Source organism: Neolamprologus brichardi, chromosome 20 (assembly GCF_056152115.1).
Source record: "Neolamprologus brichardi isolate AB-2024 chromosome 20, ASM5615211v1, whole genome shotgun sequence".
Lineage (NCBI taxonomy): Eukaryota > Metazoa > Chordata > Actinopteri > Cichliformes > Cichlidae > Neolamprologus > Neolamprologus brichardi.
In genome coordinates this window covers 26212160-26225738 of record NC_142123.1, presented here as the reverse complement: position 1 = coordinate 26225738, position 13579 = coordinate 26212160, and the positions used below count along the sequence as shown (strand labels likewise).

Sequence of the window (13579 nt, the reverse complement as noted above, 5' to 3'; positions counted from 1 at the left end):
CCTGAAATGAAAATGCAGAACAAAGAACCAGACTTCATGTGAATTTCACATTCACGTGTATCCATCCGATCCACTTCATGGAGCTGGTTGAAGTTTTAATGAGCTCTGCGAGGATGTACGGCGTTGCAGCTGATAAGTCAAGAGGAGCAAGAGGAAGCCATGCGTGTTTAATTTGTCTCTTGTCATAATCGATCCTATTAGCTCTCATAATGAAAGGTCTGAGCTCTACACCTGCACTGTGTGTGCTAGCTTGGCTCCCTAGGGATCCCCTCATCGCCTCCTCTTTGTCAATTTCTGCAAAAATGAGATGTCTTGTTTTTCATCAAAAGATTGTTCCTTTTCATTACTTTCATTCTACTATTGGTTTGCATAGTTTTCTAACATCTACTTTATGCTATATCCTGATTCTAGTGTAATAGGTGATCTGTAAACAGGACATAGTTGCAGCTGTTGTCTGTGACCGTAGAACAGTTGGACTCCACCTCTTGCCACCTGTCACCCTAAGCCAGGATACAGATAGTAGTAAAGACAGAGGTGGTTGGTATAAAATTTGGAGTTCTTCCTGTAATGCTTTTCAGAGATAGAGAGTGACAAAGAGGGATCAGCGGAAGGCTAGACACCTCCAGCTTCAGTCAGAGGATTACTTCTCAGCTTTAAGCAATAGCAGGTTTGCCTGCAACCTGAGACATAAACTTGCAGATAATCTTGTATGCTCAGAGCACACACTGGAAGAGTCTGTGGATCTTGTCACCAACTTTGTCTGATCCAACACTTTGTCAGTGATGCTTGCAAACAGCGGCGATGCAGCTAGGATTTTGCCATTTCAGAAAGGCACAGCAGTCATGGAGCGTTTAATCCAAATCTGCTGAAGTCAGTGACACTGGGACATCTTTGAAGCTGCAGGACTTTTTGTCAAGGAGAATTAAAAATGGCTAAAAATATTGACAAACACAACTATGCTCCAACGGTGACAAAGGCACACTGGAAGAAACCCAGCAATGTAAGTAGCTTTATTTTAGGAACATGCTGCATACAAAACATCAACAAATGACAGACAAAGTGGAGAGGACACCTTTAAGTTAAGGCACGGACAGTCACTCCAAACTAAAGACATACCTATCTATATATCTATTTATATATATCTATATCTATATATCTACATATATCTATCTATATTTATTTATCTATATAGATATATATATAAATAGATAGATATATGAGAGAGAGAGACATTTATAGCACACTTGTTTTTGTTCAAGCCCAAAGATAATATCTAGCAAAGCATTGCAGGTCCCATTGTTCTCATACTCATAATCAATCTTATGTGTATAGATTTATGAGTCTTATAACACTTACTTCTCACACTATTTATTGAAAGTAATATAATTCCTATTCAAGTTATACTTATTGTTATGTTCCATGAGTATAATGCGAAAGGTCCCACTTTTATGAATAAATTGTAGTAAATTTATAAGTCTTATTAGACATAATATTTGCATTTGTTTTCCATATGGGAATCTCTGGCTAAACCCAGAGCTATTTACTTTCAGGGTTTGTGGCAGACTATTGTTTGCACATGGTGGAGGACTTTACTCACAGTCACACTGAAAGCCAAGACACGATTGCTCTGTACACAAAGTGTTTGACTTTGTCAGGCTTTACTGGCTGAACTTTTCAGCCTTTTACTTAATTACCGAAAACCAATATGTCCACGGACAGTTGTCATTATGCTCACATGACATATGCCAATTTGGAATGTGATGCCCAGACAAACTGTGGTTCGTTCTAAAGAAAGGGGTCGATTTTTCATTTTCCTGTCGGTCACACGTGACGGTGAGATGTGACAAGATCATGTTCTGCAATAAGGTAACATGTTTATTAAAATAAATATGAGCTTAGACGTTGGCTGTTTTAAAAGTGGTGGGAACAGCTGGCCAAGAATGTGTAATTTATCAGCTTTACGACATCTGCTCTACGGTAGGCTTTCCTAAATGTAAACTTTAACGCTTCTTTTAAGGTCAGTTTGTCCTCATGCCTTTAACAGCTCAAACACATTCCTAACCATGTCAGGTTTGTATCAAATAACACCTAATTAGTTAATTTTAAGGCATTTCTGGCATCTTTCAGAAGACTTCTATGGAAAATGTTGCATTATTATACTTTTTGAGGGCTTTTCAGAGACCTTAACTGTAGACGTAAAATGTTGACTATATAGACCTCTTGCCCTCTAAAAGTTTTAAAAAGTGTATTTGGATTTTTGTTTTGAAAGATTTGGGGTTATTAACAGTTGTAAAGAGTGAATAGAGCTCTCTGAAACATAAAGAGCATCACTTTCTGTATTGGCACAAATGCACATACCAGGATTTTTTTCATAAGCAGTGCATAGAATGTTGCACACACATTATCTTGACTTAATGTAATCCCATCATGCAGTACTGCAAATATAGCAGTGAGATCTGACACCCTAGCAATAACCATGTAAAGGCGGTGTTCCAGAGATGTTTTTTTTCTGTCACTGGATGGAGTGTGATGATTTTAAAGTGTTGAACTCAGCGAACCTTCACTAACGCCTGTCAAAGGCAAACTAACCTCTGCACTCAAGACAAAGAAGCCTAAACATTGAATCTTACTCTCCTCTCTCCAGACCCCAGATTTATTTGAAATGATTGAAAAGATGCAGGTAAGATGATAAAAGATCGCATCTCTGTATTTTGTCTTGGCTCACTAAGCTGTGCTCAATAAGCAACTAACCAGGCAGTGTCTCTTCATAACTCTGCAACTCTTTGGCTCTACTTTGCTGCAGTACTCATAATCTCTCTGAACATGAGAGGGATTTTGAGTATTTTCAGAGGAGTGTTGTCAATGTGTTTGTCTCGGCGTCTTTGTTAACGTTCTAGTTGAAACTTTGGCTTGCCGAACTGTAAGCTCATTATCTCACCTCAGAATCTATTTCCTGGTTTCTGAAGACTCTGGAAGGATGTTTTCTGTATTCATGCTTTCCCAATGACAAGACATGTGTTTTATAATAGAACATCTGTGCATTATTTTTTTAAATGCACATTTATCTCCTTTTAAAAAAATATGAATTGCAGTCACAATGGTGCTTCACTATCTTTCATGTTTGGCAGTAATTCTTCTTTTGCATGGGACGTGACGCAGGATTGTGTTTTTCCACTGTCGGACAGTGTATTGATGACTGCATCGTCTTCCATGATGGTCGGCGCCATCATCTAGCCTTGATTTAGTAACGCTGCATCTCTTTTTCTGCATCGATCCTCCTCACTCTCTTTTCACGTACAGACACACCCCATGTGCAGTTGTACGACTGTCACTTATAAATCTTTTTAACCCCAAGACTCTTATTCACACGTTTCTGCAGTGTTTTTAATAGAGTTCTCTGTCACTTCCAGACTCACGTCTGTAACGTCTTTCACTCTCCTCACTCTGAGGAACGTAATAGATCTCTTTCTGTATTTTTCCATCTGTCCCTTTTTTGACTTTGCTTTGTTGCCTGCTGCACATCTCTGGGGAAAACTGAGCTGTTACATAATGAGTTTGATCTTTTTTTTTTGCCTTTTGTTTATGTCACAGTTTGTGTTCATAGATTGGTTTTGTGCTTGACTTTAGGTATTTGTGGACTTCCGTGCCACTTTGTGTGACCCTCCTGTCCTTTTCTAACCTGCTTCTCTTACAGGGGAACAGGATGGATGAGCAGAGGTGCACCTTTCCTCCGCCTCTTAAGGTATAACTCTTCATGTAGCAAAACAAATTATTCATTCTCACTGTCCACGGCTGCTCCACCTTATCTTACTCTGACAGACATGGCAATTATTTCAGCATTCAGTATTACAATGTGTTCTTCATAATGCACTGAAACGCCCATGTTCCATACAGGAACAAGCAAGTGGGATGCTAAACTCTGTAGACTAAAGTTCTGAAAGGGGCTTTTGAACACATTATAATTATAAAGTGATGAAGCATTTTATACCACCAGTGTGCCAAATAGTATTACTTTCATTAAGGTGTGCATTGTTGGCTGATTTCTGTGTCATTGCTAAACAGATTTTCATTGCATAACTGTTATGCAATTACTCTGAAACAGTGTCCTTTGGGAATGTAAAGTCGTTATTATTTTGTTGTTATTGTCCTTCTTCGATGAGGAAACAAAGCATTTTTCTTTTTTTTTTCCAGACTGAGGAGGATTACATACCGTACCCAAGTGTCCATGAGGTACAAAGCTGTGTTGCAGTATTATTGTTACTATTATTATTTTATTCCAATAAAAACATAGAAATATTGAAAGCAGTTGACTCAGTGTTGAAGACATCCAAAGTCTCAATAAAATGTACATTTAAGCCTCAACAGACAAGCTGTGATCAGAAATTTTACGAGCATTCTTATTAAACTAGTAAATACTCAGGCTAAGGATATTTGCTCTGTAATCTCATTTTAATTTAATTTTTTTTTAAGTTTTTCTCAAGTCAAATTTTTAGTTCATTGTCTATCTCTGAGACGTGACTTTGTGTTTCATTGCTATTTTTTATTGAAACAGGTGCTGGGGAGAAAGAGCCCCTTTCCTCTTATCCTCCTGCCACAGTTTGGGGGCTACTGGATTGAAGGGACCAACCATGAGCTGAGCCAGGCTGGAGACACGGAGCCTCTCCAGCCTCTGTCCCCGAACACTCGGACTAAGCTGGAATGTAACACCCTGGCTACGATCTTCAGGAAACATTTCCTGGGCAAGGTTCGCTACTCTGTACATGACAGAAACACATGGAGCTGCTGACAAGTAAACTGTAGTATGCATATTAAGTTAAATCAGCTTTGCATTTACTGATTTGCAGTCCTGGCTAAGGGCTCCCCTTGTATTGCCTCTTCTGCAGCTCTATTTTAAACCTACTTAACTGAGTAAGTTACCATATTTAGTATAGTTTTTAACCATATCATCTGTGACATTTTGATGTCCCTGATAGATTATATTTAGCTGGATGCATTTTAAATATCTCCCCCATTGCTCCCCCATTATATTAGTCAAATTGTCTTGTATTTCATGGTTAAAATTACAATTAACGAGAACATTAATAACTGTACTAAGTTACTTAGTTAAATTACTACAATTTTTCAGAGATTTGTTTTCTTCCACAGTGATATTGCCAAAGTCATATTCACGTCATGTTCTCATTATAACAGCTTCCTTCCTCTTCAAATGAGTCTCATTGCTGTCATGAAATATTTCACATTACTTCTTCTTCATTACAGTAATGGGACAAATAGGAAATAAGCAAATCTCTGCATAATAAAGTACAAACAGTAAGCCTGCCTCACAATTAGGCACCTCACACACTGTGGCTAATGAAGATGCATTACACTTTGCAAGTGTTCTTGCAAACACATAATACCAGTAAACAAAATTGGTTGCATGTAGCAGAGGACGAGTAAACAAAGGAACTCAGACAGGAAAGGAATGAACTGGAGCACATTTACCCGTGTTGTGCACATGTGTGCCTCTTTATGACAGATACTAATGGTGGTACTAATGTATGCTGTGCCCTTAGGAACACTTTAATTACTATTCAGTGGACAGTGTCCTTGGACATCTGGTGTTCTCCCTAAAATACGAGGTGATCGGTGACCAGGAACATCTGCGTCTAATGCTCAGGTAACGCTTAATTTTCATGCAGGGTTCAGTACAATGTTGCCCAATTGTCTGAGAAAATCAACAATTTAAGTCTGCCTGGTTACTTCATAATCTGAAGTAATTAATGTGTAAGATTTTGCCTCTTTTGTGAACAACAAGCTCTAGCTACGGAGTAATTTTTTTCCCCCTAAATTGCCCAGCATTGACTGGACACACACATCCGCCTGGGGTGTTATCGTAAGAGTTGTAAAGCCAGCAAGAGTGTCAACAGCTCTGTCATTTCCACAGAAGAGTAACAGATGGACTATTTAGGCCAGTTAGTGGGTGGAGATGGTGAAAGGGAGAGAAGGCAAAGAGAGGCAAGGGCGGGGAGCTTTGATCATGGTCCGTACCGGATCATCTCCGCACCAACTGATAGATTCTGAGAAACGCTGCTTCGTGTTATATGGCTATAAAACCCACACTAATTCCTTTATGGCTTCATCAGGACCAAGCTGAAAACCTACCATGATGTGATCCCCATTTCCTGTCTGACAGAGTTTCCAAATGTGGTCCAAATGGCCAAGGTAAGAAGCCATTTTTATATTTCTTTTGTCTAAAGATAAGCTGCTGTGACACTTCCAGCACATTCTGACATTATTTCCCACGGCTTTTTTAAATTCAAGCTTGTCTGCGAAGAGGTCAACGTGGACCGCTTTTATCCTGTCCTTTATCCCAAAGTAAGTTCTGGATCACAGATTTTCAGGGTTTTCTTTCTAGGCCCAGAACTATGAGTTTTCAGCATCTGGTTAGATTTTTTCACAGCTGCTTTAAGCAATATCCTACAGTTGAAGAGGAAATGATGGAATTTCATATTTAATAATATACTGCAAGTCTCATATTACCTTCAGTCAAACTTTTCAGTACATCTCTGAATGGGATTGAGCTTTGCACTGAAGCATTCTAGCAAAAGAAAAACGAGAGAGAGAAAAGAACAGGAAAAAACATCTTGTATACACGGGAGAAATAAATAATATATGCAGATAAATATAATTAGATATAGCAATATACATCTTCTTTAATGTTATATCTGTGATTTTTGCAGGCTTCAAGACTTATTGTCACCTTCGATGAACATGTGATAAGCAACAATTTTAAGTTTGGAGTCATCTATCAAAAGTTTGGACAGGTAAGTAATAAAGCCTGGATGTGATCAGGTGCAAAAGCAGTGCTGTAGAAGTACTTGCATCCATTTTTAAGGAAGCTTATTATACTTGGTCCTCTGTGGTCTTAATTATGGCTTTCACTTAAGCCCAGTCATTGTGGCTGCCTTCAGCACACCCTCTCATTTTCTGAGGCAATCACAGCCCTCTTGTTTACTATGTGGGGTGGCAAAAGAGGTGTTGAGTGCTTTTCTACTTTTAAATCGAGACATCACTGTGTAGAAATCTTTTCTTTTGATTTTGCAAATACTACAGAAATGGAAATGTATTGTTAAACATGTTAAATGATCTAATTGGCCTTCTCACAAAGATAGAAAAGACCCTCTTACATTCAGGAGGGATGCTAAGTGGAGAAAGGCACGACAGGCACACTGCACAGAGAAAGCAAATCATAAATAGTGAAATGAGCCGTGGGACCTTGTCCCAGGTATTGTTAGCATCCCTTTGTTTTAAAGGAGTCATTTTTAATCAGATCATCGCTCTAGTTACTGACAATTGATAATCAGCAGTCCATCACAATCATAATGTTTCCTAAAGCCTTATTTCAAATGTTCTACCTACTTTTGTAATTAATTGGAACAACCTCTGCTATCTCAAATGCAAATGCACCGTGTCTGAACAAAAGTGCAAAACACACACTGGATACACGTTCTCTGGCTTCTAGTTACTGACCCCAGTGATCTGTTCCAGAAAAAAATAACACTTGCAACATACAGCTCTCACTGTGCCACTGCTGACTATTTAGCAAAAACAATTTTACCTTACCATAATTAGTTTTCCCTTTTCTTCTCAGATATCGCCACTGTCATTAGGCACCTATCTGCAAACTATGCAGTACTCATACAAACTGTTCTCATCGTTGTGCAAAAAGCTTGCTCGTTTATTTATTTTTAAAATTAATTTTATTTGTTACAGACTTCAGAGGAAGAGCTGTTTGGCAACAACGAAGAGAGCCCTGCCTTTGTAGAATTCCTGGAGTTTCTCGGAGAGAAAATTGAGCTGCATAACTTTAAAGGGTAAAGTCCTCACAGTGGTTTGAAAGCATTCGATATCCCCCATCTAATATTTCATAACATAATGCCACTACAATTTACATCAGACTAGCTACATGAAAGGTGGTGACGCTGCTGCAGTGATGGTGGAGAATATCCTCCTAGACATGGTTCTGTGTGCTTGCAGTTTCCGCGGAGGGTTAGATGTGACTCACGGGCAGACTGGCACAGAATCTGTCTACTGCAACTACCGCAACAAAGAGGTCATGTTTCATGTGTCCACAAAGCTGCCTTACACAGAGGGGGACACCCAGCAGGTACTGTAATGCAATACCAGACTAACACACCTTTTATGATTCAAAGGATGGTTAGGCAGGTTCCCTCTGGGCATCACAGAACCATATTTTGCATATGTGCATCACTGTTGTGCAAAAAGCCTGCAGTATAAAATTACAAAAAAAAACCCCCAAAACAACAACTCCCTGGTATTTGAGATATATCAATTCAGCGAATGCTTTGGTGTCTGCGTCTGTGAGCAGCACTCATCCCTCGAAGTGATTTAAAGCTCACGCAGCAACTTTTTTTCTCTTTTATCTCACACATTCACACAAAAACTGAGGATCGCAAGATGAAAAATGCTATCATTTACTATCAAGCCATCCACAAACAGAGATAAGACTAATGCCTGTATGTTCAGCCTCTCCTGCAGCAGTGAGTGCTACATATGGGCTACTTTGAGCAAACTGTTTCTGTGGAGGTTGTCATCGGGGAAACAGCACTCCCTGGTGGTGTTTCATAGACTTAGTAGTGTAAAGATTCAGACTTTGCCTTTATTTGGTGCTAGAAATTAAAGACATTTGTGTAGTCTTTTCTTTTTTTTTACGCAAATGCTGTGTAATTGTCATCCCACATAATCCTTTTAGATGTTTTCAGTTGGAAATATTCCTGGTTAGCTAGCTTTGTGTTATCAGTAATATGATATTAACAGTAATCCGTAGAAAAACCACAATAGATCTCTATCTATTGTAGTGAGTTGTTTTTCCAGGGAGGGAGTTCCAGGGAGCATTAACTTTGTTCATACATTTCATCTAATGCTTGGCATTTGTCTCCTTTCATTGTGCCAATTGTTACATGAGAAAATAATCATTTACACCCTTTTATATAAAATATGTATATATATTTATATATGAAACTAAGTTGCTTTTGGGCTGTTGTGTTGCAGTTGCAGAGAAAAAGACACATAGGAAATGACATTGTCGCCATCGTTTTCCAAGAAGAAAATACTCCCTTTGTACCAGACATGATCGCCTCCAACTTTCTCCACGCTTACATTGTTGTCCAAGTGGTCAACCCCTGCTCCGACAATGTTCTCTACAAGGTAACCCGCTTCAGCTTATTTCTGACATTTTCTCCTGAAAGCATTTATTGCACGTCATCTTTATCTTCCTTTCTAGGTGTCAGTTACAGCACGGGATGATGTACCTTTCTTTGGCCCCGCCCTCCCAAACCCTGCCATCTTTAAAAAAGTAAGAAGATGAAGATCTTTGACCTCACTGATCATCTTTTAGTTTCCGAGAAGATGCCTTACCTCTCTAATCCTTTTATGCAGGGCCCCGAATTCCATGAATTCCTTTTTACTAAGCTAATCAATGCAGAATATGCCTGCTACAAAGCTGAGAAATTTGCCAAATTGGAGGTACGTTTTTAAGAAAGACTTAAAACATTTTACGTCTTTTGACAGCCTTAAAAATTTTATTTACTTCCCTCTGCCTCATATTTGTGTGTGTGTGTGTGTGTGTGTGTGCGACAGGAGAGAACACGATCGGCCTTGTTGGAGACTCTTTATGAGGAGCTCCACTTAAACAGCCAGGCCATAATGGGTGTGGGAGGAGAGGACGACAAGCTGGAAAATGGGAATGCTGGAGGAGGAGGCTTCTTTGAGTCTTTTAAGGTAACTGGAAAAGCAGAAGCAGAGGCTGGAGCTTCAGGTCGACAGCTTCACTGGAACTCTCAGAAAGAAAAAGTTGAAGCTAGTTTGCATATTCAAAGTCTTGTTTTAGGAAACTAGGGTTTTTAATGTTTTACTTGCACAAGCAAAACAAAAGGAGCTTTCTTATTTACATAATTTAAATTCAAGCTCAGCAGCTTAGCTTAGCAAAAACACTGATAAAAGAGAGAAGCTCCACCTGCCTCAGAGGCAAACAGTATTCTCAGACAAATCAGTCGTTTTATTCCCTACAAAACCAGCGATTTCTGCCCTTGGATAATGTATTAATTAGTAAGTTTTAGAGGTGCCAGTATGCTCTTTGTTTCTAGCCTTTATGCTGATCTGAGATAACCCACTGCTAGCTGTGACTTTATACTGCAGACAGATTTGAGACTGATACTGATTTTCTGATCTAACTCCCAACAGGAATGTAAATCAGTATATTTCTCAAAAATGTCAAACTTGTAGTATTAAATTACATTTTATTATTAGCCTGTAAAGTGGCATCTCTAATTAGTATTCATTGTTACCTGTCGAGAGATGTTTGTTTTTTATGTGAACATGAGCGCGACTTCTTTCTGGCAGTATTTCTCTTCTGTTCTTGTCTATATGCAGACTGAGCTGTAGAAGCTTTTTCTTAATCTGTATCTGAATGAAGAGATGCTCTGTTGCTCTGTCCTCCTGGAACATACCGCTCTCTGCTTCCCAGCTTTTCTTCTTCATGCTTTATAGTTGTTTTGTGATTCGCCGCGTTTCAGTGCCACCGCTCATGTATCTATATGGTCCTATCATCTTCATGTGTCATAATTTGGGGAATGTGGATGGAACGGATAATTTCCTTTCATCATCAGACGCCTCTGCCTCTCCACATTATTTCATGTTTGTAAAAAGGTGCACTGGGCTTTTAACTTCTTCTGGCTCTGATTAGACTCAGTGTGGTCAGACATCTGTGAGCCACTTGGCCCTTCTACTTCCCACTCTCTTCTCTTATCACCTACCTAGATAAAAATGACTCATCTGAACCTCCTTCAGGCACTAAAGCACACTAGTGTTCTCTGTCGCTTTCTTGTCTGTTAGAGTTAGAATCTGGCCAGTGCTCTCTGCCTGTAGTGGTCAGTGTTCAGGGACAGCCCCCAGGCTCCTCTTGGCCTGTTCAGTGATACCGAGGGGTCAGAGAGGTCAGCACCATCTGAATGTATCTCCTCCTCCTCGTCTCTCTGTAGAGGGTGATGCGCAGCAGAAGCCAGTCTATGGATGCCATGGGTCTTACTTTCAAGAAGCCGCACACAGTCTCCACTAGCCTGAGCGGCAACTTTAACCACAACCCCGCAGAGAGCCCTAAATTCCCAGGGATAGTAAGTACAGTCCCACTCCTCCAGTACTTATGGCGAGGTGAGCATCGCTGCTTCTGCCTCCCCCTCTGCAGATCTAACAGAGTTCATACCCCCTTCTCTTTCACTTGCCTGCTGCACTAACTTCTCACAGCGAGAGAGAGACTCCACACTTGGACATGGGAAGCAATTATGCCTGAGTCTTAAACTTGACTGTCACTTTGCAAAGGTTGCACATTGTCTACCACTACCAAAACGGATTGACTTAACAGTCATGAAAGTGGATATGTTTAGGACACAAGCTGAATGGGTTAAAGCATTTTTTTCTAATTGTGTTCACGTGATTTAAATGCCCATGCATCTGCATTGTTAATGAGCGATCACTTCATTTCTAACATGGGTCGGAGTTGTCCTTGTGTGATAGTGTGTATAATGTGCGGTTATGCTTACATTTTTGGACTTCTTTTAATAATCACGCAATGATTTTAAATTCATTTTTTGGGGAAATTGATATTTATGTCATCAGGAGGAAAAGTTGTAAATCTTTTCAGGTGTTTTTCAGTTGAAATAATTTATTCAGAAATACTGCTGTAACTAAACTTGTGCACATATATGCTGCATATATAAGACAGACACAGCCACCATGAGGTTGGTGCCCCTTTTTCTTAAAGCCTTGAGTTGTTGTTTTTTTTTTAAACTGGATTTCATGAGCATGGACTAACTCCCATTATGAAACTGGGGGCACTCAGTAGCCCAATCTGAAAGGCCCACCCTGCTTTATATTTTTCCCAGAGAACCATGGGAGCTATAATTTGCAAAATAAACATAAATTTGTATTCAATAACACCTGAAAGCGATGATTAAAAACCTAACACAGAGATCAAAAACTAACTCAGAACATGCTTAGTGGGTACATGGAGGGAGTCGAGGGTTGTTTTCTTGTACACTTTGATGAAAGTGAACTTTTTGTAATCAAAAAGCCTTGAAAACTAGGTTTAGCTTTTGTATACAGTCTGTGTTTGGACACTTATTTTTCTTTTCTTTTTTTCCCAGTTGAAAGTAAAATATGACCGTTACCGTAGTTACAGTTACAAGTTTTCCATCAGTAGTGACTGTACATATGGTGGCCTGTCTGTTATATGTGGGGTATATGTTGAGAGATACTGTGTATCTTATATAAACTGATTAAGTTAATTCTCTCTGTATTAGACATATTAGACTTTTATATAATATCTTTCATCAGTGACTATGACTGACGAGCTTACTGTTTGTTCATAAGCCAGTCTTGATTTGATTCCTAATGTATAACATGCTGTGTGCCCTCCTCCGCTGAATTTACCTTCCTTTTCCTTTTTCAGACATACAGCTCACATAACTGGTGTATCATTCCTCTCTCCCATTCAGCTGCCTGTGTCGCACCCATGGAACCAAAATATCTCCCCCTGTATTCTCCAGCTAACACACCTTTCGTAGTTTGTTTGGACAACATGACTTACTGCATGATATCTCATATGTATTTGTATATATCTCATGTTTTCTCTCCCCTCCTCCCCCCCTTTCCCCACCTCTCTTTGTTTTTTTCATATGTCATCACCACTCTCTCTTCTGTCTCTTCTCTCTTATTCTGTCTCTTTCTTTCTCACTGTTTTTATCAGTCATTGCTTGTCCCAGGCAAAAGTCCGAGTAAATATGGACGCCGAGGCAGTGCCATAGGGATAGGAACAGTAGAAGAGGTTCATGTCTAATTCTAACTACTCTCCAACTACTTGCTTTCCGTCTTTGTTTCCTTTTCTTGTTTGCATGGCTCCTTTGCATCATAGCCAAACATGTTTCTCTGCACATTTCAGCTCCCTAATGTGTATTCTGTATATCAGAAACTGTGTGCTACAGACAGGATATATTATTTAAAAGGCTTAATCATTTTAGTCTGTGAACATAGTCCTGCCCATTTTCCAGTGAATTAGTTGCTTTAGCAAGTCCAATCTTTTATATTTTCTAGACTAATATATGTATGAACTGTTAAGAGTATTTGCTTCTACTCTTATTTTCTTCTCTGCTTTACTGCAGTATGTGCACACCTGCTACAGTTTTACTCTATAGTTTCATTCCAGTGTGCTTAATTCTGTATTTGTTAAAAAATAATGAATATTTATAATTTAATAAGCCCCTTACAGAGAAATTGTGAAAAACGCCCCCTGCCCCCCCCTCCCCCACTGCTCTTTGAAGCCACACTAAATAAAAGCCTCTTTTTTTTTAAAGTTCTCATTTCGAGAGCATTAAAAGGGAGATTGAACGAACAAAGCAGATGCTGAGAAAGCATATTTAGTGTTAGGCTCTGGAGCTTTTAAACCCATCTTTCATCTCCCGCCTTAGTGTGCTCTGTTCTGGCTGAAAGACTGCCACCAGGGCTTGTCATTAAGCTGCTAAAA

General features: G+C 39.4%; 1 protein-coding gene across 13 annotated transcripts in view; it reads left to right on the top strand.

Moving 5' to 3' along the window:
* Positions 1-13579, top strand: part of rap1gapa (RAP1 GTPase activating protein a) — a 53004-nt gene that overhangs the window by 35546 nt on the left and 3879 nt on the right. For 7 of the 13 annotated variants that reach the window (XM_035909162.2, XM_087833350.1, XM_035909158.2 and 4 more), the window contains 16 exons: positions 2645-2680; positions 3695-3742; positions 4192-4230; positions 4553-4744; positions 5556-5659; positions 6126-6204; positions 6304-6357; positions 6723-6806; positions 7756-7856; positions 8020-8149; positions 9055-9210; positions 9287-9358; positions 9442-9528; positions 9643-9783; positions 11043-11174; positions 12806-12883. In XM_035909162.2, the coding sequence (XP_035765055.1) occupies positions 2663-2680; positions 3695-3742; positions 4192-4230; positions 4553-4744; positions 5556-5659; positions 6126-6204; positions 6304-6357; positions 6723-6806; positions 7756-7856; positions 8020-8149; positions 9055-9210; positions 9287-9358; positions 9442-9528; positions 9643-9783; positions 11043-11174; positions 12806-12883 (1515 nt within the window). In that variant the 5' untranslated portion in view covers positions 2645-2662. Of the gene's footprint in view, positions 1-638; positions 1867-2644; positions 2681-3694; positions 3743-4191; positions 4231-4552; positions 4745-5555; positions 5660-6125; positions 6205-6303; positions 6358-6722; positions 6807-7755; positions 7857-8019; positions 8150-9054; positions 9211-9286; positions 9359-9441; positions 9529-9642; positions 9784-11042; positions 11175-12805; positions 12884-13579 lie in introns of those variants that run through there. The other 6 variants (XM_006794170.3, XM_087833352.1, XM_087833346.1 and 3 more) reach the window with 5 other exon arrangements.